Source organism: Grampus griseus (genome assembly GCF_964374135.1).
Source record: "Grampus griseus genome assembly, chromosome: 19".
Lineage (NCBI taxonomy): Eukaryota > Metazoa > Chordata > Mammalia > Artiodactyla > Delphinidae > Grampus > Grampus griseus.
The window spans coordinates 22204060-22230820 of NC_139013.1; the positions used below are offsets into that span (position 1 = coordinate 22204060).

A 26761-nucleotide genomic window follows, 5' to 3' on the forward strand; every position below is an offset into this window, starting at 1 on the left:
AATATGGGGATTGAGGGAAAAGGAATTCTTAGGAAAAATCCTACATCCTACCTAGAGAACCTCTTAAGCTCCCTCTGCTGGCTACCATTTAAATAAAGTAGAAAAAAAGGTAAACCTCTTTTCTTCTGGGAGGTAATGGGAGATGCACTCTGAAGCTGACAATGCTGTTGTTGAAATTAAAAAGGAAAGTTCTCTTAAGTAAGGGCTAAGTCTAACTGCTGCCTACATTCCCTAATAAGGCTTCAGGACTTCCAAACAGATGGGGGAGGGGGGGTGCGGGGAGGCCACAGTCCACTTAAAATAAGGGAAGTCATTATCAAGTTTGAATATGTTAAGCATTAAATCGATATACAAAAATGCAAAAGCATTTATATAAAACAAATCAAATATAAACAATTATCATTTAACACTAGAAAATTAATAATTTAAATACAGTTCACAAAACTTCACTAGAACAAAAAGCTTATACCAAACTATTTAATCTATTAGTTTCAATATTAAGGTTTATTTTTTTCCTCCAGAGTGAGGTTAAGTAACAATTTAAATAATTTTCAGGATGTATAAATGAACATCCATTCAGAAAGAACATTACTGCTTCAAAGTGGCTATCTAAGAAATATTTTGCATGTAATAAATATATTTTATGTTTAGGTTAACAGGCACCATCTTGAGAGCAAAAAAGTATTTTTTTTAATTAATAAATAAATTACATTCAAGAAAACAAGGTGTTTAATATCTGAAGTATGATATATCCTTAAATGTTTTTCTTCATATAGCACCCAAACTTCCAAACTAGAAAGTAGCTTCTAAAATATAACTCATACCTTAAGTTATAAAAATAAAGGCCAAGAAAAAAATCAATTTAAGACAAAATTTACAGTCTATATTATTAATTCCCCATTCAATAAAATATCAATTGCCAATTTACTAAATGAACTGCAAATATGCAATGTTAGTGCTGAAAATCTGAAATATATATTTTTAAAAGTCACTCTTTCTCAAAGTATTTAAAATATTGCATCTCTGGTGGCAAACCTGCAAACTATCATTTTATTTCTCTAGTTTCCTTACTTCCACTCCCAACCCTACCCCTTAATCTTGTAAAAGCCATCCAGCATTTTTTCTTTTTTTCAGTGGGGGGTGGGGGTTAATACACTATATCCCAAACACAAAACACTGACAATACTCCTTGGTAAACAAGGAAATCCCAGAACAGTCCAAGCCTGCAGCTTTGCTCCCAAAGTGTGCCACAGGCTAAATGATAAAGAAAAAAAAACAATCAATGGCCCTTATTGATGCAGTCAGAATGCTCCTGGGAGTTCATAACTGTTTGAGAATTTGCTGATGTAATCCTGAAGAAAGTTTCAACACATTTTGCAGACAAATATCAGAGAATAAGTCTTTGATTAATAATTTTTCTATTTATTTCTGCCAAGGCGACTGAAAACACGAAAGCCTTTTCATCAGAGAGGTTAGCATAGATGTCAATTTCCTTTTCCTGTTTCTCTGTTAAAAAGAAAAAGGGAAAGCTTTTAATATAAAGGCAGTAGATGCAGTATTTTTTTTTAAAGTTTTCAAGTATTCCTTTAAATGACAATAAATATAATACATAATAATACAACATACACTAACTGCTATAAAGTATTATGCTACTGAACTGAAATTTTAAAATTACACAAAGGAGTTACTAAAATGCCATGAACTCAATTCTAAGACTAAATGGAGACTGTATATATTTCTATACACACAGTCTAATATCGATATCATTTCTATAAGAATCTCAAATATTTCTTACTCCTCACTAGCATGAGCTGTTTCAATCAAAATGAATCTCCTCACCCTAAATATGGTCCCTTCTGAACATCAATGGTGCCTTTATGAATATATTAAGTTCTTCACCTTAGCCCTGCTATGGAAAACATGAATAACCAACATTTATTTCTACTTTTCCCCACCTGATTACAAATGTAATCCAAGTCCATGGTAGAAACTTTGAAAAATACAGAAAAAGAAAAAAGAAAAATCACCTATTATCTTATGAGCCAGCTAAAATCACGATTAACATCTTTTGTGTATATTCTCCAAAATGATTTTTTTCAGGCTCTACTATGATTCCACATTTGTCTCGTTTTTTGTTTTGTATTGACTTTTTAATCAAAGTTAAACATGAAAATAGTTTAGAGTCAAATTATTTTTACAAAACGTGTTACAAAAAAAACAGAAGTCCTCTTTCCCTCATGCACATTTCCTACTCTTCAAATAAAACTACTTTTCCAGGTATTCCTTTTGGTTTTTACCTAAGTAACATATTTATCTGATGCAACATCTTGGATTTTTGGTTATAGGCATTATTAATTGACTTTCCACCATGAAATATTAGGATTTATTGTTTTCTGTCTCTTGCCCCCACCATACTCTTATCACATCTTCCCATTATAGTTATATTACCATTTTGATGAGATCAATATTGTGTTTACATTATTCACTGTGTAAATGATTTTACTTTTCCTGTACACTGTTTTCACTGAAGAGATTCTTTTTTTTCACTTGCTTAGTTTTCATTACTAATTGAACCCAAACTCTCTCCTAGTTGGATAAATCTTTCAGAATGTTTACACATATCAATCTTATCTTCTTGAAGAAATTCTATGCTCCAATGTGAAATGGTTGCTTTCTAGGCCTATTGCACAATTATCATCTGGAGATCTCTCGTCAACATCATGCTGGAGATTCTCCTCATCTCTCTCTTGAGTTGGACACCGTGCCGTAGGTCCAGGATACTTTCTTGGTTTACTTCTTCACTGATGTCATATATCTTGCAGTAGCCTCCTGGGAAAGGGAGTATGGGTAGCAAATTTTTTGAGACCCTGAATATTAGAAAGTGTCTTTAGTCTTTCTTCACACTAGTTAATAGTGTGATTGAGTAAAGACTTGAATATTTCCTCTTAGTATTTTTTTTTTTTTTGCGATACGTGGGCCTCTCACTGCTGTGGCCTCTCCCATTGCAGAGCACAGGCTCCAGACACGCAGGCTCAGCGGCCATGGCTCACGGGCCCAGCCGCTCCGTGGCATGTGGGATCTTCCCCGACCGGGGCACGAACCTGTGTCCCCTGCATCGGCAGGCGGATTCTCAACCACTGCGCCACCAGGGAAGCCCTCCTCTTAGTATTTTAAAGGCAAAATACTGTCTTCCAACTACTGGTGTCACTGTTAAGAAAACCGTATACCACTTTTTACAGTTATTTTTTAAGTTATTGCTAAATTTACTACAGTTAAATATACAGATCATAAGTGTACAACTGGATGACCCATACCACAATCAAGATACAGAAAATCCCTCATGCTCCTCTCCAGTCAATCCCTTCCCACCCCACCAGCAACCATTGTTCTACCACCATAGATTTATTTTGCCTGTTTTTAAACTTCATATAAGTGCCATGGTATAGTACGTACTGTTTTGTGTCTAGCTTCTTTCATTCAACATGTTTTTGAAATTCACTGATGTTGTTCATACATGAGTAGTTTGTTCCTTGCTGGGTAGTATTCCACTGTACCACTTTGATTATTTTCTCTGAACACTTGAAGGACCTTCCCTTTAACCAGAGAGATATGACTTATGATGATATGCTTTGGCATAATATCTAGTTTTAACCATCCATTGGTCTGGGAATTTGGTGAGGCATTTCAATATGGAAACTCAATGTCCTTCCCGTTTGGGAAAACTACTTGAATTATTTCACTGATGACTTCCCATCTACTTCATCTTCTATGTTCTTCTTCTGCAACATCAATTATTTACAGATGTGGACCTCGAACTGGTCCTCTAAATTTCTTACGTTTCTTATTCATTTTTTCATCTCTTTTCCTATTGCTATACATTCCGGTACATTTCTTCAATTTTGTCTATAAGGCTTCTGTTAAAGTTTTACATTTCTGCAAATCGTATAGACATATACATACATATATATATATTTTGAGATTCTCATTTTAAAGTTCATTTTCCAGGTACTTTTTTGACATCTGCAATTCCCTTTAAACATCATCTTGTTTTTCTTTCATGACTACCATACCTTCTCTTACAAAGAATATTAATGGTAGTTTTAATTTTTTTCTTCTCCCTGCAAAAACTTATCATATCCAAGTTATTTTTTTATTCCTCTGTGAAAGCCTGACTGGAGAACTCAGTATTTACCATCTCCAATTTTCACCTAATCTTCCTCATCTTAATTTGGTACTCCTGCCCTCAATGATGCCTGGTGTTTCCTAGACCAGAGACTGTGTTTTCCCTTTCAAAGGATAAACTTGCAGGGAGGGGAGGTCAGGGTAAAGAGCCCTAGCAGGCTATTGAAACACAGACTTCAAATAGTCTTGTTTTTAGCCTCACCTTCACCTCTACACTTTCAGACAATAACTGAGGTAAAAATTCCTGACCTTAGGCAGATGTGAAACAAAAATCAGTTTCTTTCTCAGCTTTCCTCAAAGGAGTTTACAATTTGGGTTTCTTGGGTCTGCTAAAGAAGTTAGCACTTTGCAGAATTTTGCTGCTTCTCCCACTCCTTGCCCTTGTGGGACTTGGCCCTTTAAAAAAAAAATCCCTTTCATCCTTGTCATTTTACTAGGATTTGGGGAGGGTGCAGAGCTAGATGTGTTTATTCAATCCACCATCTTTAACGTGAAGTCTACATTAACTCTCTATGTTCATTAATAAGGTATTCAGAATTGCCCAATATATTTCAATCAGTCAAAATGTCACTCCTGGGGCTTCCCTGGTGGCGCAGTGGTTGAGAGTCCGCCTGCCGCTGCAGGGGACACGGGTTCGTGCCCCGGTCCGGGAAGATCCCACATGCCGCGGAGCGGCTAGGCCCGTGAGCCATGGCCGCTGAGCCTGCGCATCTGGAGCCTGTGCTCCGCAACGGGAGAAGTCACAACAGTGAGAGGCCCGCCTACCGCAAAAAAAAAAAAAAAAAAAAAAAATGTCACTCCTACTTACTAATATCCAGAATAATCATACCCCCCACATATAAAATGAAGACTTATTTTAAACCATCCAAAACTGTTAAGTTTAATGGTTGGCTTTTATCATAATGTTGTTATCTAGATGTCTAAAAAGATTTCCTTTTCATTCCTTATTCTTCCTATTTTTTTCAAAACATAGGAAACAGTAAAGCCAATTAAAAATGTGCTTTTAGACACACTGTCAGGTTTTCCTTATTAGAATAAAGGTAAAGCTTGCTTCAAATTCTTCAAGGGGCCTATGAGCTGGGAATCAATAAATACTGAATTTAAGTAGCTACTTAACACTAAGAAGCATATCAAAGAAGTCTATTCTAAAATATATAGACATTTCAAAAGTTCATATTTTCTATCAGTATTATATTTAGAAAACATGGTCTGCCTTAAGGGTTTGTAAAATACAGCCTGCAAAATTGGTAAAATACAATTGGCAAAATCTGGCCTCCCACCTGTTTTTACAAAGTCTTACTGGAACACAGCCATGCCCATTCATTTACGTATTCTCTATGGCAGCTTTCCAGATACAATGACAGAGCAGACTAGCTATGACAGAGACCCTATAGCCCACGAAGCCTAAAATATTTATTATCTGGCTCTTTACAGAAAAAGTTTGCTGAATGCCCTTGCCCCTGGCCTACATTAAAAGATTCTATTTTATTATACAAAAATTCCTTGAGGTCCTCCCTGTTTGTATTAAAAGCATATCTTACTCTAGAAATAGCTTTCTTAAAACTTTTCTATAATAAACTAAAAATACCTGAAACCAACTTATACCAAATAAACACTTTTTTCAAGTTAACATGAAATAAAAGATCCAAACCTGCATATATAGTCCTACCACAACTACAGAGCCTTCGTTTCCCCAAATAAAAGACTGTCATTATCTATTCTCTCATCTCCTCTGACTAGAAGCATTCCTTTTCCATTCTTTGGGTTATATTCCCTTTACTTCAACTGTAAAGAATGTTCTGTTTTCTGGGCCAAGCAGTATTTCCCTCTTTTCTTTTTTCTCCATTGACTTTTTTTTAAATGTATTTATTTTATTTTTTGGCTGCATTGGGTCTTCGTTGCTGTGCTTGTGCTTTCTTTAATTGTGGCGAGTGGGTGCTACTCTTCGTTGCGGTGCGCAGGCTTCTCATTGCGGTGGCTTCCCTTGTAGAGCACGGGCTCTAGGTGCACAGGCTTCAGTAGTTGTGGCACGTGGGGCTCAGTAGATGTGGCTCACGGGCTCTAGAGCGCAGGCTCAGTAGTTGTGGTGCACGGGCTTTGTTGTTCTGTGGCATGTGGGATCTTCCCGGACCAGGGCTTGAACCCGTGTCCCCTGCACCGGCAGGCAGATTCTTAACCACTGTGCCACCAGGGAAGCCCCTCTGTTGACTTTTCTTTACCTAGTTTTCATTCTGAAACAGTCTTTAGCATATATTTTCTGATCATCCCATTGTTAAAGAAGCACCCTCAAGTTGAGAAAACAACTCAAACTCTCTGGAAGATCAGCATAATAGAAGGAAAGAGAAAAAGCAGTAAAATTACCCAAGGAAATTAAGGAGTATAGAAGCACAGTCTTCACAGAATACAGTCAAAGACATTATAAACCTTAGTCCTTTAACCATACAATATTAAAAAATCTTTAACTTTGATAAAACCTATACCAGTGAAGTTATTTTCCCTAACAGTAGCACTTTTATTCAAATAGAAGCACACAAAGCAGAGAGAAACGGTGAACAGGTAAAAAATTCTCAATGTCTAAAATACATTTATATTTGAATACCTAAGACTGAATACCTGAAAAAGCAAAGCATAACTCACAAATAACATAAGAAGTTATAAACACATTTCACTGAAGAAATTATTTTAATAGAGGCTTTTGTGGTGTCTAACAACATTGTTATTTATTTTTAATTGAAATATCGTTGATTTACTTGAGAGAGATTTTTAAAGAATTATAAAAAGCAACTCTCTTGTTTTTTCATTTAATTACTGGCTTGAAAGTCCCACTTTTAAAAAGATATTCATGGGCATATGGGGTGCATTATACCATTCTTTTTACTTTTGTGTAATCTTTTAGATTTTCCACAATAAAAGGTTTTTTAAAAGATGTATAAATCAAAGAAAACGAGAAGTTTTAGTTGATGGTTACAAACAAGTTATTGGTAGACACACTACTTATCAGAAGAAAAGAGAAAATCTATAAGGAGAATATGAATATGTTTTAGACCAAGAAGAATTCACCTTACTATCCAAAAGCTGCCTCAAAATAGGAAACAGAATAGGAGTAATTTAAAAATTCATACTGAAGAACACTTGAGAGTAAATTTTTAAAACTCACAGTATAATAGTTTGAAATAAGTCTTAACAGAATTCAGATTTATCTTTAAAAAAGTATAACTATTTTAACAGACTTATCCAGGATGTCATACACAAATTATCTCTGAACTTTACTATCATCAGTTTACAGCAAGGTGAATTTTATCTAATTTAAGCCTTTAATTTTCCAATAAGAATTAAATTTATGTGACTTTTTTAAAACAAACATCTACATGAGAGGAAATGCTTTTACAAACTAAAATATGAGTTGGAATTTTAAGTCCAGGAGTTCAATGCCTACCAAACATTTTCTTCACTACTATCTAATTCAGATGTTAGAAAACTTTAATACCTGAAAAAAAAAAAAAAAACAACTGCTTGGATTTACTCATACCTCTTTCTTCCTCATGTTTTTTGGCAGATGCACTTTTAGGTCTTCCTCTTCCTCGTCTGATATGATCTGAATGGCTGTTACTTCGAGACCTCTTTCTGTTTTCTAAATCCTTATTTACTGTAGAATTTATCTTCTCTCGCCTAACTCTCTCTGTTCGCCTCCTCTTGGCCTCATGCTTGTTTTCTGTATGGATGAATAAAAGTGATATATTTTAGGGCTTAGCAAGAACTGTTTGCCCATGTTCTCATTGCTTTCTTCTTTTTTTTTCTAAATAGCACTAGAGTTTGCTGCCTGGCATATTTTATAAAACTACAACCATAACATCTATATGTCCCTCACCCATGCAGGAAAGAAAGAAATTCAAAAGAATTCAGATCCACATTAACACATGAGGTAGTAGGAATCTTATAACAGAAGACAAGTTTCTTTATTTGATACTTTTAATTTCAGCCTCTACAAGTTCACACAATTCCACAGCAACCTTTTTCCTTCTCTCTGTATCCAAGTTAAAAATGGTGAAGTATTACAAAAGGAAAATAAATATTCCATTCCTTTTTTCCCCCTACCCAAATTACAGATTGAAATATGTCAAATACACAGAAGCAAAACTGACCTTAGCCATAATATTTATATTAAAGTTCCCAATAAAAACCAAACAGAAAGTATCTAGGAAAAATATAAAAATACTAGGGAAGTAAGCAGTTTTCACTTTATCCACAGAAGAGGTCATTTCTGACATTCTAAGAGCATGTTTATCCCAAATAAATAGCAATAGGGGAACCTTACTCAACATGGTGATTTAATTAATGCAAGGAGCCACCCCTCTCACTCCAAACAGATCAAAAGGTTGGATAAGACAAACAACAATTTTTTTAAATTGCTTTAATACGTACCTGAATTCAAAAGAAAGAAAGAAAATTCACCAAATGCCTAAAACCATGGTGGTAAAGGGGCAAAACATATAAGAAAATTCATATCCCAAGAACTAAAGAGAACAATTTAAAAGGCTATATAGGGCTTCCCTGGTGGTACAGCGGTTGAGAAGCCGCCTGCCAATGCAGGGGACATGGGTTTGAGCCCTGGTCTGGGAAGATCCCACATGCCGTAGAGCAACTAAGCCTGTGCACCACAACTACTAAGGCTGCACTCTAGAGCCCACAAGCCACAACTACTGAGCCCACCTACCACAACTGTTGAAGCCCACGTGCCTAGAGCCCGTGCTCCACAAGAGACGCCACCGCAATGAGAAGCCTGCACACTGCAACTAAGAGTAGCCCCCACTGGTCGCAACTAGAGAAAGACCGCGCGCAGCAGCAAAGACCCAATGCAGCAAAAAATAAATAAATTAATTAATTAAAAATAAAATGAAATAAAAGGCTATATAAATTAAGTACGCTTAATAGGCTACTATAAAATAAAATAAATTTAAGTAAAATATTAATAGTTATTTCCAAATACCATATCCTTGGAGAATTAGTTAATTCCAGGTCTCAGATTAACATATGCCAGATAATGCAAGAATACCTAGTTATTCCAAACTGTAAGAAAGTTATCTAAGATCACCAGCATCTTGTTAAAGGACTCAAGGGCTAACTTGAAGAGGCTCCTGTTGACTATTATAATTTGAGCATCAATAAAAATAATAACTATAATAGACTGAAACACCTAAAGAACCAACTCACTATTTTGAAAAGTGAAATAAAGGAAAAGAATAAAGCATTTACCCTGCCTTTTCTATTCAAACTGTACCACTCACTGGGTAACAAAAGGGTAGATGAAGAGCAATTTCTTATTTTAGAATCACTGTGGCTAAAAAACTGAAGAAGGAATAAGAGTATTACCATTTTCAACTTGAAATGAACTAAATGTAAACATCAACAGCAGCTAACATCACAAAAACAGAGATAAGTAGACTTTGTGCCTCCTTATAGAATACCTACCTAAGTCGTCTTGCCAAAAAAAAAAAAAAAATCAAATCTCATCAAGCCCTTAGATCCAAATTACAATTTATAAGAAAAAGAGAAATCATTCAAAGAATATGTTAACATACACCATGGAGACACAAACAGTAAATCCAAATGGACAAGTGATAGTTTCACATATAATCTGCAAGGAATAAAAGAGAAAATAATGGATAAAGAGAGAGCCAAAAAAGATATCAGTCATATGCAACGTGTGGACCTTATTTGAAATCTGTTTTTAAAAACCATTTATGAGAAACCTGAAAATTTCAACACCAGTTGGATATTTGATATTATGGAATTATTGTTAATTTTTTATTGTGCTTAAGTTTTTAAAGGTCTATCTTTTATTATTATTTTTTTATTTTTAATTTTATTTCTTTTTGGTTGTGCCGCATGGCATATGGGATCCTAGTTCCCTGACCAGGAATCAAACCCATGCCCCCTGCATTGGAGGCATGGAGTCTTAACCACTGGACCGCCAGGGAAGTCCCAAGGTCTGTCTTTTAGAAACATGTAATGAAATATTTATAATTGAAATTATATCAAATTTGCTTTAAAATAATATACAAGAGAAGGAGTGGATGTAGATGGGACAGAGTATGCTTAGAATTTCTCAAAAAAAAAGTTGAAAGAAATAGTAACAGGTAAAGCTTTTTATAGTATGCCTTTTAGAGTTTAACACTGAATATAAGTTTGTTCCTTCAGCTACCCACCCATCTCTGCAAACTTCTTCATAGCCAACTTCTCAAAAACGAAGTATCTGTACTTTCTGCCTTCAGTTTCTCACCTCCCATTCACCCATCAATTCATTCCAGTATAGCTCCCAACTCAATGAAAATGATCATCAAGAAGGACAAAAACCTCTGTCAGCAAATCTAATAGACACCTCTCTTTAATCATCTTAATACCATCTCTCAAAACTTCAACACAGGACTACTCTTTTCCTTGAAATTAATTTTTTTTTTTTTTTTTTTTGTGGTACGCGGGCCTCTCACTCTTGTGGCCTCTCCCGTTGCGGAGCACAGGCTCTGGAGGCGCAGGCTCCACGGCATGTGGGATCTTCGCGGACCGGGGCACGAACCTGCATCAGCAGGCAGACGCTCAACCACTGCGCCACCAGGGAAGCCCCTACGCCACCAGGGAAGCCCCCTCTTTTCCTTGAAATTAATTTTTTACTTGATTTTCAGGTTCTGCAAATCTCCCATCTCACCAGCCATTCCTCTTTATCACCTCTGCTGTCTTCTCCTCCCTGCAGGTTCTTTTCCATCTCTAATATTAAAGTCTTAGGACTCTGTCCTGAGCCCAGATAAACCATGGACCCAAAACATTAAAAACTATTGTTATAATCGTTCCAAAATTTCTACTTTCAGCTCTGACTTCTTCCCAAAGCTCTAGACTGCCTACCTGACAGCTTCACTTGTATGACTCACAAGCATTTCAGATGTGCCAAAAAATAACTCTTGATTTTCCCTCCTCCAACCTTCATTATACTAGTAAATAGCACCAACCAGTTGCAAAAGCCAAATAACTTGTAGTCATTTGTGACTCAGCTTGTTTCTTCTATCATCATAGAAGTCCATAGGTACTCTGTGCAAAATACATCCACAATTTCTTCATTTCTCCCACTTCTATGGGCAACCGAACACATTCCCTAAATAGCTGCCAAAATTATCTTTAAAAAAAACTGTATAAATAAGCTTCCTTTCTAAAACCTTTCATTAGCTTTTCACTTTATTTAAAAGAAAGTCAAATTTCCTGACCAAAGACTATAAGTCCCCCTATAAGACCTGACATTTGCCTCTCACCCATCTAATCTCATACCAGTAGCCAGTTTGTTCAGTACTCTGCAGATATGCCTTCCTTTTAATAAAACAAGTTCCTTCCTCCCTTGAGTCTCTGCATTTGCTAATCCTTCTGCCTAGAGCTTTCTTCCCAAGGCTCTTCATGAGACAGGCTTTATTTCCTTCAGATGTCAACTTATAGGTCACCCCTCTGAGTCTCCCAGCCCAAGTTACTTTCTATAATCTTCTACTACTACTACTACTATAGTCTTTCTATAATTTTCTTCTACTACTACTTCTACTACTACTACTACATTTATTTATATGCTCAATATGTCTCCCCCATCAAAATATAAGCTCTATGAAAGCTGGGGTGCTTTTGTCTGTCTCATTCACCGAACCTAGAACGTTACCTACACGTTAAGTGGTGCTGAATAAATAAAATCAGACTGAACACATGATTTATTTCACTATCTTCTCAAAAATCCTATTGAAATGAGCACAAACATGGGTAAAAAGGTAAAGGGAAAAAGGAAAATAAACCTGCAGTGCTTGAAACAGGAAAGGGTGCTATTAACGATCTAAAATTACAGAATTTCAGCAAACTGGCAAGCTAACAGATTCTAAGTAACCAGAATAGAAAACACTAAAATTCAAAATAAAAATAAGAGATATCTCCTATAGCAGGGATCGCTCTTCTTCCCAAAGATATTCCCAGGACAGGACGAAAAGTACAGTAAGGAACAGCAGGCCACAGGGTGATCATCAGAATAACTAGAACTACTGCAGAACAGTTGGGCCTATGTATACAAAGTAACACATAAAGACGTAAAGCTCTTGGGAATCAAGCGATGTTCAAGGGGACTTTGACCCTCCACAACACAGAAAGAAGAAACAAACAAACAAAAAAGCCAGTTCCTCATAAAAATGAAATACTATAAAGGATCTCACATTCTGTCCCAGAATGAAACCTTCCTTATTTTGGCAATCATGGATTTCAACAGCATTCCCCAGCTCACCTAATTTACATCTAAAAGCCTGCCAATAAGCTTCTTCCAATTGTACACTAAAGAGATGTCAAAATAGACTTTCAAAACAGTGTAGGATATTCATGCAAGTTACCTACACTGATAAACCAAGACCTTCATTTATAAATATCAACAGGCAATTAAGGATTACCAGCTATTTGAAGAAAATAAAAAGTGTGAGAGAGAGAAGGAGCAAGATAAAACATGCAGAACAGGGAGCTCCCTAGTGGTCTAGTGGTTAGGATTCTGGGCTTTCACTGCTGTGGCCCGGGTTAAATCCCTGGTCAAGGCCAAAAACAAAATAAAAACAAAAACATGAGGAACAAAGGTAGTTCAGGAAACAAAAAAATCTTAAAACATTTCAAAGCATACCTTCTGAAAGTACTATATCATTAAGATTTTTTTGCAGAAATAGAAAACTCCATCCTAAAATCATATGGAATCTCAATGGACCCCAAATAGCCAAAACAATCTTGGAAAAGAACAGAGAATCACACTTCTTGATTTCAAACCTTTTCTAACAAAACTACAGTAATCAAAAAAATGTAGTACTGGGCTTCCCTGGTGGCGCAGTGGTTGAGAGTCCGCCTGCCGATGCCGGGGACACGGGTTCATGCCCCAGTCCGGGAAGATCCCACATGCCGCGGAGCGGCTGGGCCCCGTGAGCCATGGCCGCTGAGCCTGCGCGTCCGGAGCCTGTGCTCCGCAACGGGAGAGACCACAACAGTGACACCCCCGCGTACCGCAAAAAAAAGAAAAAAAAGTAGTACTGCCTTACCAGAGACATACAGACCAATAGAATAAAATAGCCCAAAAATAAATCCTCGAATATATGGTCAAATGATTTTCAATAACAGTAGCCATGAAAAAACAGTACTTTCAACAAGTGGTAATTGGGAAAACTGGATATCCACAGGCAAAAAAATGAAACTGGACCCTTATCTTATACCATATACAACAGCAGTCCCCAACCTTTTTGGTACCAGGGACTGGTTTCCTAGAAGCCAATATTCTCCCACCCCGGGCGGGGGGGGGGGAAGGGGCGGGGCAGGGGGACGGTTCAGGAGGTAATGCGAGCAATGGAGAGCAGCAGAAGCAGCTTTTGCTCGCTCGCCCACCACTCACTTCCTACTTTGCGGTCCGGTTCATAATAGGCCGCGGACTGGTAGCGGTCCGCGGCCCGGGGATTGGGGACCCCGATATACAAGAATTAACTCAATATGGATTGAAGATCTAAATATAACAACTAAAACTATAAAATGCTTAGGGGAAAAACTTCAAGACAGTGGATTTGTCAATGATTTCTTGGATATGACACCAAAAGTACCGGCAACAAAAGAAAAAATAGACAACTTGGATTTCATCAAAATTAAAAACTTCTGTTCAATGCATGAACAAAATGTAGTAAGTACATACAATCGAATATTATTCAGGAAGGAAATTCTGACACGTCACAGCGTGGATGGAGACATTATACTAAGTGAAACCAGACACAAAAGGACAAATATTGCATGACTACACTTATAGAAGGTAACTACAGTAGTCAAATTCAAGTTCACAAGCACAGAAAGAATAGTAGTGGCCTGGGGCGTGATGGGGGCGGGGAGTGGGAGGAAAATGGGGAGTTATTGTTTTATGTGTGTGGAGTTTCAGTTTGGGAAGATGAAAAGAGTTCTGGAAATGGACAGTGGTGATGATTAAGCACATGATATGAATGTACTTAATGCCACTAAACCGTACAACTTAAAACGATTAAAATACTAAATTCTGGGATTTCCCTGGTGGCGCAGTGGTTAAGAATCCACCTGCCAATGCAGGCGACGCGGGTTTGAGCCCTGGTCTGTGCTCTGAGACACGCCTAGAGCCTGTGCTCTGCAACAAGAGAAGCCACTGCAATGAGAAGCCCACGCACCGCAATGAAGAGTAGCCCCCGCTCACCGCAACTAGAGAAAGCCCATGCACAGCTACGAAGACCCAACTCAGCAAAATAAATAAATTAATTTTTAAAAAAAAAGAAAAAGTAGGGATCTCCCTGGCGGCCCAGTGGTTAAGACTTCACCTTCCAAAGCAGTGGGTGCAGGTTCGATCCCTGGTCAGGGAGCTAAGATCCCACATGCCTCATGGCCAAAAAACCAAAATATAAAACAGAAGCAATACTGTAACAAATTCAATAAAGACTAAAAATGGTCCACATCAAAATATCTTTAAAAAAAAGAAAAAAGAAAAAGAAAAAGTAGGATTATCCTTATAGTACAATGGAAAGAAATTTTAGCATGACAGCTGTGCAGCAGACCTAAAATCAGTCTTGATTAGAAGAAATCAGAGGATTCTATGAAAAATGTCTTTTAAAGATGAATATAGATATCATTATATAAACTATATGATTAAGAACTTTAAAGAAAGGCACAGAGATGAAGGTATGTATTTTTTCATCAAAAGGCAAAATAAAAACTATGTTCCATATATGAATGTACAGCAATTTTAAGTGATTAGCATGTAAGGAACAATGTTTTCTGAAATAACAAAACCAAATCTTCACTGTCAAGTAATTCAGAGTTGAGGATCACTTACTACTGATTAATGTTCAGTCATTTTGGGTTTCTAAAAGGTACTGGTGATAATCATTTCCCCATTTTTCTTCCTTAACTACAAAAGTGAGTATGTCATTTATGGACTTTGCTTATTTATCAGCCTTTCCCTGTTAGAGAATAATTTAAAAATTAGGTTTAATATTTTTATCCCTTTTTCCTTCCCTCAATAAAAAATGGAATTTATTTAATTTTGTTATTTATTTGACTAAGCTTAACCCAAAGTTTATACTCACTGAGAAATTAACAGTTAAATACTAATAAGCTGTTCAAAATTCTTACCGTTTTTTTTTTTTTGCTGTACGTGGGCCTCTCACTGTTGTGGCCTCTCCCATTGCGGAGCACAGGCTCTGGACGCGCAGGCTCAGCAGCCATGGCTCACGGGGCCCAGCCGCTCCGCGGCATGTGGGATCTTCCCGGACCAGGGCACGAACCCGTATCCCCTGCATCGGCAGGCGGACTCTCAACCACTGCGCCACCAGGGAAGCCCCAAAATTCTTACCGTTTTAAACCTTTTTCTTACCTTTAGCGGAAGTCTTGTATAAACTAGTATCTCAGTTAGATTTTCAGTTTACTTTTTCTTTACAGTTTTTATAATGAAAAAATTTTAAAGGTATATCCATTGTTATTAAATGCAAAATAGCACCCTTGATGTCACTAAACCACCCAGAACACCCATTTGGAAAACTAAATTTAAAGATTTGGAACAGAGTTTGTTCTCACCAAAAACTGCTTCTGTCAGTATTTGGTAACTGACCAAATACTTGAATAGATTACTACTACAGTACTGAAGGTTTAGGCCACAGTACAGATACTTTCAATTTTAGGAAATACAGTATTTCCTTTAATTTCTTTTTTTAAAAATTTCTTCAAATTGGCAGATGAAGACTCAACCTCAAGGCTACTTTTTTTTTTTTTTTGCTGTACGCGGGCCTCTCACTGTTGTGGCCTCTCCCGTTGCGAAGCACAGGCTCCGGACGCGCAGGCTCAGCGGCCATGGCTCACGGGGCCCAGCCGCTCCGCGGCATGTGGGATCTTCCCGGACCGGGGCACGAACCTGTGTCCCCTGCATCGGCAGGCGGACTCTCAACCACTGCGCCACCAGGGAAGCCCAAGGCTACTTTTTAAACTCTCAGTCAACCATTCAATTTAGAAATGAAATCCTACATGAACAACATAGTCAATTTTTAAAAATTTATCTCCATTTAATATTGACCCCCTAAAAAGGATAAAAGAAACAATACTACATTCCTAACTCATTTAGAAAAGAATCAAAGAATAATTAATTGCCTTGAGGTTCTATGCACTTGTACAAAACACTGAGCATTAATACAGCTTTATTTGTAACACTCATCTTTTCCTCTCACCGAAATTAATATATTTTTACAATTTAAAATTAACTTCTGTAATAGATTTTATTTATCTATATTTTCAGCTAGCAAAGTTCTATATTGTTCTAGCGTCCCATCTCCCTATTTTCATGTATGTTATGAAGATATAAAGATGATTAGTATATTTGCAAAATGTGAGTTTTCAACATTTCAAATCTAGATAAATCTATGACTTAACGGATTATTTTCCTCCTGCATGTCACACAAAGTTACAATAATTAAATAAGAGGTTTCAACCTACTGAAATTTCAAATAATCTTTTATAGCTTTGATTTTAAGATAAGTGCAATCTGAGCTTTAAGGATGTTTCTTTTTTGTTTTAAATGTTTAATTATGCAAATAAAAGTCTTCCTTGGGGACTTCCCTGGTGGTGCAGTGGTTAAGAATCCGCCTGCCAATGCAGGGGACATGGGTTCGAGCCCTGGTCCGGGAAGATCCCACGTGCCGTGGAGCAACTAAGCCCATGCGCCACAACTACTGAGCCTGCACTCTAGGGCCTGTGCATGCTGCAACTACTGAGCCTGCATGCCGCAACTACTGAGCCTGCATGCCGCAACTACTGAGCCTACATGCCACAACTACTGAAGCCCGCGTGCCTAGAGCCCATGTTCTACAACGAGAAGCCACCACAATAAGAAGTCCGCGCACAGCAACGAAGAGTAGCTCCCGCTCGCTGCAACTAGACAAAGGCCATGTGCAGCAACGAAGACCCAATGCAGCCAGAAAAAATTTTTAAAAAGAAATTTAATTGTAAAAATTAGTATTTATTGAGTACCTATAACATACCAAGCTTTCTTTATGTTAGACATTTTCATATACACTTCACCTACACTTCAATCCTCTAAGTTGGTACTATAAACCTACATAAACACAACTAAACAGCAGCTGCCCCTGGAGGTTAATTAACCTGTTAGAGAGTGTCCAAACTGGAATCTGAATCTGAAGCCAGATCTTCATATAATATATAACAACATACAGTACATGTCTGTACTATACCAAACTGATTTCCAGGCTTTGAGTACTCTTAATCCTTCTTAAAACCCTTTCCTCCTTTTGTTCTACAGCACAGTCTATCCCTGATATTTCTCTGTCCTTTCTATTCTTTGTTTGTCTTGCTGGTTCTTCTTCCTCCTCCCTAGGATTTCTAGGCTTCAATGTTTCATCTTCACTTCAAGGTCGCAAGTCTACTCTTATTAAACAACAGAACCTTAGGAAACTCCAAACGTAAAATAATAATGAACTGCTTCTCACTCATCACACTGACTTATGTAACACCACCTCTGTTGGCTGTTCTCCTGCGGCTGACATTTCTTCTCAGCTGACATGACCTCCCTACCCACTTCTACCCTTTAAGATTGGAGTCTGCCAGAGTTCAGTCCCTGAACCTGCTTCCTCTTCCTACCCTATAGACTCTATAGAACTAGCTCATCCATTTCCATGATATCAACAACCATGATGATTCAAACCTTTCTCTCCGGCTGAGGCTATTCCCTGAGCTTCAGACGGTATGTCCAACTGGGAAAAAAAAAAAAAAAAAAAATCCACACGGATGATATTTCACAACTATATCCAAACATAGTTTCTTCATCTTTCCCTCAAAACTTGTCTTCCCTTTTATCTTCCCTTTCTAACCAGTAATCCCAGTCAGAAATCTGAAAGTCATTCTAAAGTCTTCCCTTTCCTTCAAATGATTCTAAATTCTTAACACTTGTAGCATCTGTCCCTTTTCTCTGTCCTCATTTACATTTCTTCCTTACCTCATTTCTCACCTGAATTGTTGGTATATAGAAGGGTCTCAAAAATATTTGTTGAGTGAAAAACTAATAAACACAATTGTCCCACTAATAGCATGGACCATGTCTTATTCATTTTGGAGCCTCAGAACTGAGTTGACATGCCACCCCAGCAAATCTACTGAATGAATCATTCCAAAGTTCCCATACCCAAATCATACTCTTAGGAAACAAGAACCAGGAATTGATTTTTAACAGTTCTCTGGATGACTCCTATATAACCAATCCAGCAACAGCCTTTAAGAACTAATGAATTAATAGTAAGTCCATTACCATGTTGAAAGGGAGCAAACTCAGAGGCAGAAATGGAATTAAAACTGCTTTCCTCCCATCTCTCCACAGACCTAGGATAAACAGACCTCTCACAGACATAAATATATGTAATTCTTGAATCATCTCCTACTATAACCATTCTTTGCTTAACTCAGCATCCTCACTCAGTTAACATACTGCAAAAGCTCACTTCCACCTTGTAACCCCACAAACTATTCTCTAGACAGAAGTCAGAATGATCTTTCTAAAAGGCAAATCAGAGCATGCCACCCTCCCCTCACCTCATTGCACATCCCAGGGATAGTTTCTCCTCACACTGTAAGAACAAAAACCAAAATCTTACTCTAGTTTACAAAGCCTTAAATAAATAATCTGGCCTCTGCTTATCCCTCTGGCCTCATATCAAACACTCTCCTGGTTTTACTGTCTACACTGCAACCACGCTGGCCTTTTTGTTCCTAAAATATACCAAAATTTAACAACCTTAAAATTTTTGCATTTGCTATTTCATCTGTCAAGAATGGTCTTCTTCTTGATCTTATCATGGCTACTACCCCCCTGTTCCTATTCAGCCTCAGCCTAAAATGTCACCTCTCAGAGAAGCTTCCAACCACTCAATCAAAAGTAGCCTTCCAGTCACACACCTCAGCACTCTATTTTAATTTCTTACAAGGCGTTTATTCACAAGTTGATATTCTCCCTGTTTATCTGTTCTCTATTTCCTGCCTACAAGAATGCATTAAGCTCCATGACAGCAGTGAACCCGCCTTGATAGTAAATTCATTCATTACTTTAGGCCCAAAGCTTAGAACAGTCCTAGCATACAGCAGGTGCTCATATATACACTTGCAATCAATCTACTCTTATTTGGGGATCATGAACATATAAAGTTCTGACTTTATCAAAGAACAAATAACAACATTTCATTTTTTAATAAATATATTTGCTGAACAAATCCAATTTGTCTATATTAATGGGAAGGTAAAATTCAAACAAAAATTTTTTTAGATATTCTATATCAGGGAATTACAAAAAATAACCAATGTATCTAAAAATTATATTCACACCAAAATCAGGTTATATTTTTTCAGTCACCAGTTTAAAAAAAAAAAACAAAAACCTACTTTAAAGTTGTTACATATTGTACCAGCACTATGAGAGGAAAAACCAAAACGTCCATCAAGCAGTAAACAGATAAACAAATTGTGGCATATCCACACAAAGAATACTATTAAGCAATAAAAAGGAATGAATTCTTATTGATATACACAACAATATGGCCGAATCTTAAATTATGCTCAGTGAAAGAAGTCAGGCAATAAAGATTACATACTGTATGATTCCATTTATATAATGTAAAGTTCTAAAATAGTGACAGAAAGCAGATCGGTGGTTATCTGGGGGAGTGGGAAACAAGATGGAAAGATTACAAAGGGGAACTAGAAAGCTTATGGGAATGGTGGACATGTTCATTATCTTGACTGTGGTGACTGATTGGTGTAAACACATGACAACACTTATCAAACATACACTTTAAATATGCACAATTTATTGGAAGTCAATTATACCTTTAGTAAAGATTTAAATTTTTAAAAAAAAAATCAGATCAGGTCACTCCCTTGCTTAAAACCCTTCAATGGCTCTCCATACTCCAAAAATAAAAAATAGAAAATTTGTTACAAGCGTTATCAGCATTACAAGGGAGTTAACATTTAAATAGAATAAACGGCATACTAATGTCATAAGCTGATTTCCAATAGCTAATAAAAACCAAACACATACTTCAATAGACTTTAATTTTTAACTTCAACAAAAATTGAATAGTAAATTCACAAAAATTAATTTTAAATTTCTACATCAAAAAGCTAAAAATGTGGTAAACTCTCACAATTACCTGTAGAAGATGGTGATTTTTCTGGGTGTTTTGCATTTAAAAGTTTTCTGCTAATAAATATGTAACCACAGGGACATGATTTACATGCAACAGGAACCTGTAGACAAAAAAAAGAAACAATTTATTATTACTATTTTTCTGTTCTTTAACTTCTCAGTGTTTATGTACTCTCCTAAACTGAATGATAAATTACTTGAAGTAGGAATCGTGGATTTATTTAAACCCCACCTCCTGACAACAAATTATGAGATGGGTATTGTGTCCTCTAAATCTTCACATTCTAGTAACACACTACAATAACCATGAATGTAGCAAATGCACGGTAAACATGTGCTGATGTGAGTGAACAACAGAAAACCACAATAGGGTCAGAGCCAAGGAAAATATACGGGGAAAAAGGTAGCATTTCCTAAAATATTAGTTTGAAAGCAGTTTATATAGAATAAATTGGAAAAGGGGGCATGATTGGGAAATCATTAAAGTAATCCCAGCATAATATTATGGGCCCCACTGGAATAGTGAGAATGTAAATGGAGAGAAGGTAGATCTACAAGACATTTCAAAAGGGTAAAGAACTGAAAACAACCCAGGTTCCAACATGAGCAGGTAAGATGCCTATTACTACCAATAGAAAAAAAAAAAGTTTACAACAACCCGTTTGAGGGGCAAAAGTGTTGTACAAACAAAAGAGAATGTGGGACAAAGCAGGAGTTGAGATCTAGTATCTTACAGTCTCAGCTCCAGGAAGGACGTCGGATAAAACACAAGCTCTTCAGGCTTCTGTTTCTAAATCTGTAAACTATTTTTACAAGTGTCTCCTTTCTCCATTTCAAGTCTGTCAATATTTTTCTAAAGCCAAATGTTAGGGACTTCCCTGGTGGCACAGTGGTTAAGAATCCGCCTGCCAATGCAGGGGACATGGGTTTGAGCCCTGGTCTGGGAAGATCCCACATGCCGTGGAGCAACTAAGCCCATGCGCCACAACTACTGAGCTTGTGCTCTAGAGCCTGCAAGCCACAACTACTGAACCCGTGTGCCACAACTACTGAAGCCCGAGCGCCTAAAGCCAGTGCTCTGCAACAAGAGAAGCCACCACAATGAGAAGCTCGCACATGGCCATGAAGAGTAGCCCCTGCTCACCGCAACTAGAGAAAGCCCGCATGCAGCAATGAAGACCCAACACAGCCAAAAATAATAAATAAATAAATTTATAAAGCCAAATATTATTGAAAATCATTGAAAAAAGCTTTAGCTTTCCCTCCACAATTGTTTCACTAATATTAACCTTAATGATCCTTGGACTCAGGGCACATTCACTGAAAATCAGAAATTAATCTCAACAAAAAGTACTCACAGAATACCAATTACAATTCCCTTTGTGAGATAAGTTCCATTTGCCCACTGTTCTGCTTATGTAAAAGTTTAATCACTACTATAAAGCTTTCATCCATTTATGTAGAGAATGCCTCATGTTCTAGAATATAAATGTGATCTAAATAAGCTAAATCAGAATTCTGGCAGAATTCCTTTTCTTTGCATAAAAATACTGAACAAAGAATTCTAGTTTGTATTTATGAAAAATAACAATGAATCTATAAAAATAATCAAACTCCAGGTATGTCTAACAGCTTGCTTTATCAAGACTGTAACGAGAGCTTCCCTGGTGGCGCAGTGGTTGAGAGTCCGCCTGCCGATACAGGGCACACGGGTTCGTGCCCCGGTCTGGGAAGACCCCACATGCCGCAGAGCGGCTAGACCCGTGAGCCATGGCCGCTGAGCCTGCGCGCCCGGAGCCTGTGCTCCTTAACAGCAGAGGCCACAACAGCGAGAGGCCCGCGCACCGCAAAAAAAAAAAGAATGTAACGAGATTCTTCCAAACCATGACAGAAAATGTAATGTTACATTTCTTAATAGTGTAAAATCTGCCTAAAATAGGTATGTTTTGTCATTTTAAAAATTTCACATCTTCAGAGAAACCAAGCTCAAAGGTACTGACTCATTTCCTTTATACTTAAACACATCATTAACAACATCCACAGCAATATAAATTGTTTTAAGTTAATGCTACCCAAAAAAAACACAGAACGTGATGTTCTTATTCAACATACCCTTTGCTACTCAACAACCATTTTCTTTCAGCGATTGAAACTCAACAAATTGAAATTTAATTGTCTTATACACAAAAAAATTATATCAACCCATGTCCAGAATTAACAGTGTGCTACAGTTAGATGAGAAATGTACATTCGGCTTTGGGATGACTAATTCAATTGACAGGCTGATTTACGTCCCTTAATGAAAGTGTCTTATGCTCAAGGAACATTCATGTGCCTGAGCTAAGTCACCCTAAGGTCCTTTTGAAAATGTAAAGTTCCTTCCCCTCACACCAACCCTGAAGAAAACCCAACTAACCACCACCACAATACAGATCCTGTAAAAAGAATTATTAAATGAGGTAGACAACTTCAGTTATATTAATCTCTTTAAATTATTGTATAATTTGGATTTTAAACAAACACCTAAACTTCCATGAAATTTCAGTTGTAATGCCAAAGACAACAGTAATGAAAGTTCTAATGCTATACTTTCAGGATTTTAAAATGCAAGGAAAAAACTTTGAAGTGTTGTTTACTGATGGCTTGTGAATCAATTTATTCCTTGAAAAATAGGTATTTAGATTGTAGGCATGTTTTACAAGTAAGACAGGCTTAAAAAACAACTGCAAAAAACAAAATCCTGACCCTATATTGTTTCACTGACTTTAAAAAGCTCAAAAATAACCACAATACAGAGAATCCATCTATACTCTTTGTTGCTAAGAGCATCTAAGTTACGTAGAGTAGACATATTTGCTAAATGTCACATAAAATTTCCTAATATTTTTTCCTAAAAGGGGGAAAAAGCTGATGTAATAAAGAAAAAAAAAAAAAAGCAAAAACAGAAACATACACCAGAGATCCCAGAAAAATAATAAGAATCCTGACTACTACTACACTCAAAATGGCTCAGTAACTTGAGTTAGTGGATGTGAAACCCGTTGAAAATGAAAAGTATTGTGGTTTAGATGTTTCAGAACTATATTTTCAAATGGGGGAATGTAAAAGGGGATGTAATAAAGCAACTGAAAATCTAGGTCTTTCTTGGTTGCTGATCTCTGTACCTGTTTTTCAACTTACACACACATAGACAGAATTTATGTAAATCCAATCAACTGAGGCAATCTCCTCAAACTTTGAAGATTTTATATTTATGTTTATAAACTATATCTAAATTCTAATTTAATATTCATCAGGCAACTTAGAATAACAGCAGTATTCTAAAGCTTTTTTTAAAAATGGCTTTCTGGATTATAATTTTTTTCTCATTTATAAGAAACTGTACTTTCAAATAACTAGAAAACTAAAATTAATCTATTATTTTCTTCAATTGAGTTACTTTTAGTAAAAGATAAATCGCTTTTAAGAATCACCAAAAGTTTGAATTAGTCACCATGTATGTTATCTTCTCTTAAGTATTTAGAATAAAGAACACTACAAACCAACATTTTAAATTATGTTGTTGTAGCCTCTTATGGAATGAATTGTGTCTCCACCTCGCAAAAACACCCCAGCAACAGATTCGTATGTTGAAGCCCCAACCCCCCAACGTGATAGTATTATTTGGAGATGAGATAATTAGGTTTAGATGAGGTCATGAGGGTGGAGCCCTCAGGATGGCATTAGTGTCCCTGCAAGAGACACCAGAAAGCTCTCTTTTCTGCCAGGATCTTGGGACTTCCAGCCTCCAGAACTGTGACAAAATAAATTACTGTTGTTTGAGCCACCCAATCTATGGTATTTTGTTATGGCAGCTGGAGTGGAGGTTGTGTGTGTAACAACAAAACAGAATGTGATATTTCCAAATAAAATGCTGATCACGTTTTGTTGAATAGTTACAGGGACTCCTACAAGTTTACTATCCTTTCCTCTTTTTTTAACGAGGATATTAAAAACAGGTTATTTTCCCCAAAAGGTTACTGTATGCCAAATACAACAAGGTCAGGATTTGCAATAACTGATGCCCTACAGAAACTGGAATGCATAATGCATACCATGTAAACGTTATACTTCTGCACAATTAAACGGAACAAATGGAAATGATTTAAATATTGAAATAATCTTCAACAAGGAGACTTAAATAGAAAAGTCCAACTTTTTCAGAATTTAACAAATTTAGTTTAATGGTAAGAATGGAAATTTAGGATTTCTCTGGTGGCGCAGTGGTTAAGAATCTGCCTGCCTATTCAGGGGACACAGGTTCGAGCCCTGGTCCGGGAAGATCCCACATGCCGCGAAGCAACTAAGCCCGCGCACCACAACTACTGTGTGTGCGCTCTACAGCTCGCGAGCCACAACTACTGAAGCCCTCGCACGTAGAGCCCGTGCTCCACAACAAGAGAAGCCACCGCAATAAGAAGCCCGTGGACCGCAACGAAGAGTAGCCCCCGCTGGCCGCAACTAGGGAAAGCCCCACGCGCAGTAACAAAGACCCAACGCAAACAAAAATTTTAAAAGAAAAGAAAGGAAATTTAACTCTGTTTTGGAAAACATGGCTAAATTGTTTTTAGAATGCATACTCAGTAAACTCAATCAATCAATAAACCGTAATTCTCCTTGCACAGTCTTCCTCTGATCAGCATATCTATCATTGCCCATAAAAGATACTGAATAAAACATGTAACATTTTCTGTTAAAAGATTTGATCAACCTTTAAGCTTGCTCCTTAAAGTATGCACTAAAATCAGCTTATTAAAAAAGTCTTCAGGGCTTCCCTGGTGGCGCAGTGGTTGAGTCCGCCTGCCGATGCAGGGGACGCGGGTTCGTGCCCCGGTCCGGGAAGATACCACATGCCGCGGAGCGGCTGGGCCTGTGAGCCATGGCCACTGAGCCTGCGCGTCCGGAGCCTGTGCTCCGCAACGGGAGAGGCCACAACCGTGAGAGGCCCGCGTACCGCAAAAAAAAAAAAAAAAAAAAAAAAAAAGTCTTCATCCATTTCAAATTACTCCTGATTTAAAAAAAAGGAAAGAAAGAAAAAGGGAGAAGAGGTAATCATTTTGAAAAAATCCTCTCAGTGGAAAAGAAAAAAACACACCCAGATCTGCATGTTGGCGTGAAATAGGGCCCTTACTAATGCTTTTAACTGAGAGTCTTAACTCATTCGATTATAAGGTTTAGAGGAACTTCTATTATTCTAGTAAAAAATGAGGCATCCTTAAACTAAAACGGTAAGATGAGATTTTTTTAACTTACAGCTATGACACCATTAATTCTGTGTAGAAAGCAGTCATTTAAAATTCATAAAACCACATATATATATTTTAGAAGATCTGGAAGCAGAAAATGCCAAATTTTTAACAGTGGATACCGCGGCGGGTAGGGGCAAGTGAGGAGCGCTCAGGAAGGGCTTCAATGGGGGCGTCATTCAATAACGTTCCATTTAAAACCATGTACAGAAAGGATTCACGATTATTTACGTCAAAAATATAATAAATATATTTAAGAGAAAAAATCTCCATATTTCGCCAAAACTTAAAACTATTACACTGCGGGCCTGTCACATTTAAGCATCCGCCCAGGTCGCGGGGAGACAGTTTTGGGGGTCCACCGTACACATCTGAAACGGGAACAAAGCAACCCTGCCTGGCAGAAGGCGGATTTCGGAGCCAGGAGCCCAGACTCAGAGTCGACACATCGAGGATTCTCTTCAGGGCAGGAGGGGGCTGAGGGACCGAACTCGTCCACTTGGGCTGCTGCCCCACACTCCTGCCGCTGTCACCGGAGCCGGACAGGCGATTCTGGGAGGGTCCGAACAGGGCGCCCCGTCAGCTCACGATAAATCCACGCCCCCTCTCACGCCGCTGGCCACAGGGCAAGATACTCGCCCGTCTGATCGCCGCCAGGTGGGCACCGGCCGGGCCGCGGCCCCGGGCGCTTCCCCGGCAACCCCTGGGCTCTATCCGGCCGGTTGAGGGCTCCCATGGTGGCCAGTGCTCAAGGGCCGGCCCACACGCTCAGCCGCTGGGACCCCGGCGAGGCGGCCTCTCCACAGCCAGCGGCCGCCGGCAACGGACGCCCGCCCGCGCGCACCCGCCCCACCGGCCCGTGTGCCCGGTGTCCGGCCCCCGGCGCCCACCTGTTGGTCGCACTCGGGGCATGATTTGGTGGCCATCTTCACTTTCTTGGCTCGAGTTGCAGACATGCTCCTCTCTGGTGGCAGCGGCGGCGACGGCAGTAGTGGCGGCGGCGGCGGCGGCGGCGGCCCGGGCTCCGCCCCTCGTACTTCAGCAGCCCAGCCTCCGC

At 38.1% G+C, this 26761-nt stretch overlaps 1 protein-coding gene across 1 annotated transcript; it reads right to left on the minus strand.

The window, feature by feature from the left end:
- LOC309836585 (UPF0547 protein C16orf87 homolog) lies at window positions 1–26761 on the minus strand. The gene is made up of 4 exons (XM_082676699.1): window positions 26595–26761; window positions 20424–20520; window positions 7712–7894; window positions 1–1506 (listed from the first exon to the last, which is right to left on the minus strand). Exons 1-4 carry the CDS (start codon window positions 26658–26660, stop codon window positions 1388–1390), a joined length of 465 nt encoding a protein of 154 aa, XP_082532825.1. The 5' UTR covers window positions 26661–26761; the 3' UTR covers window positions 1–1387.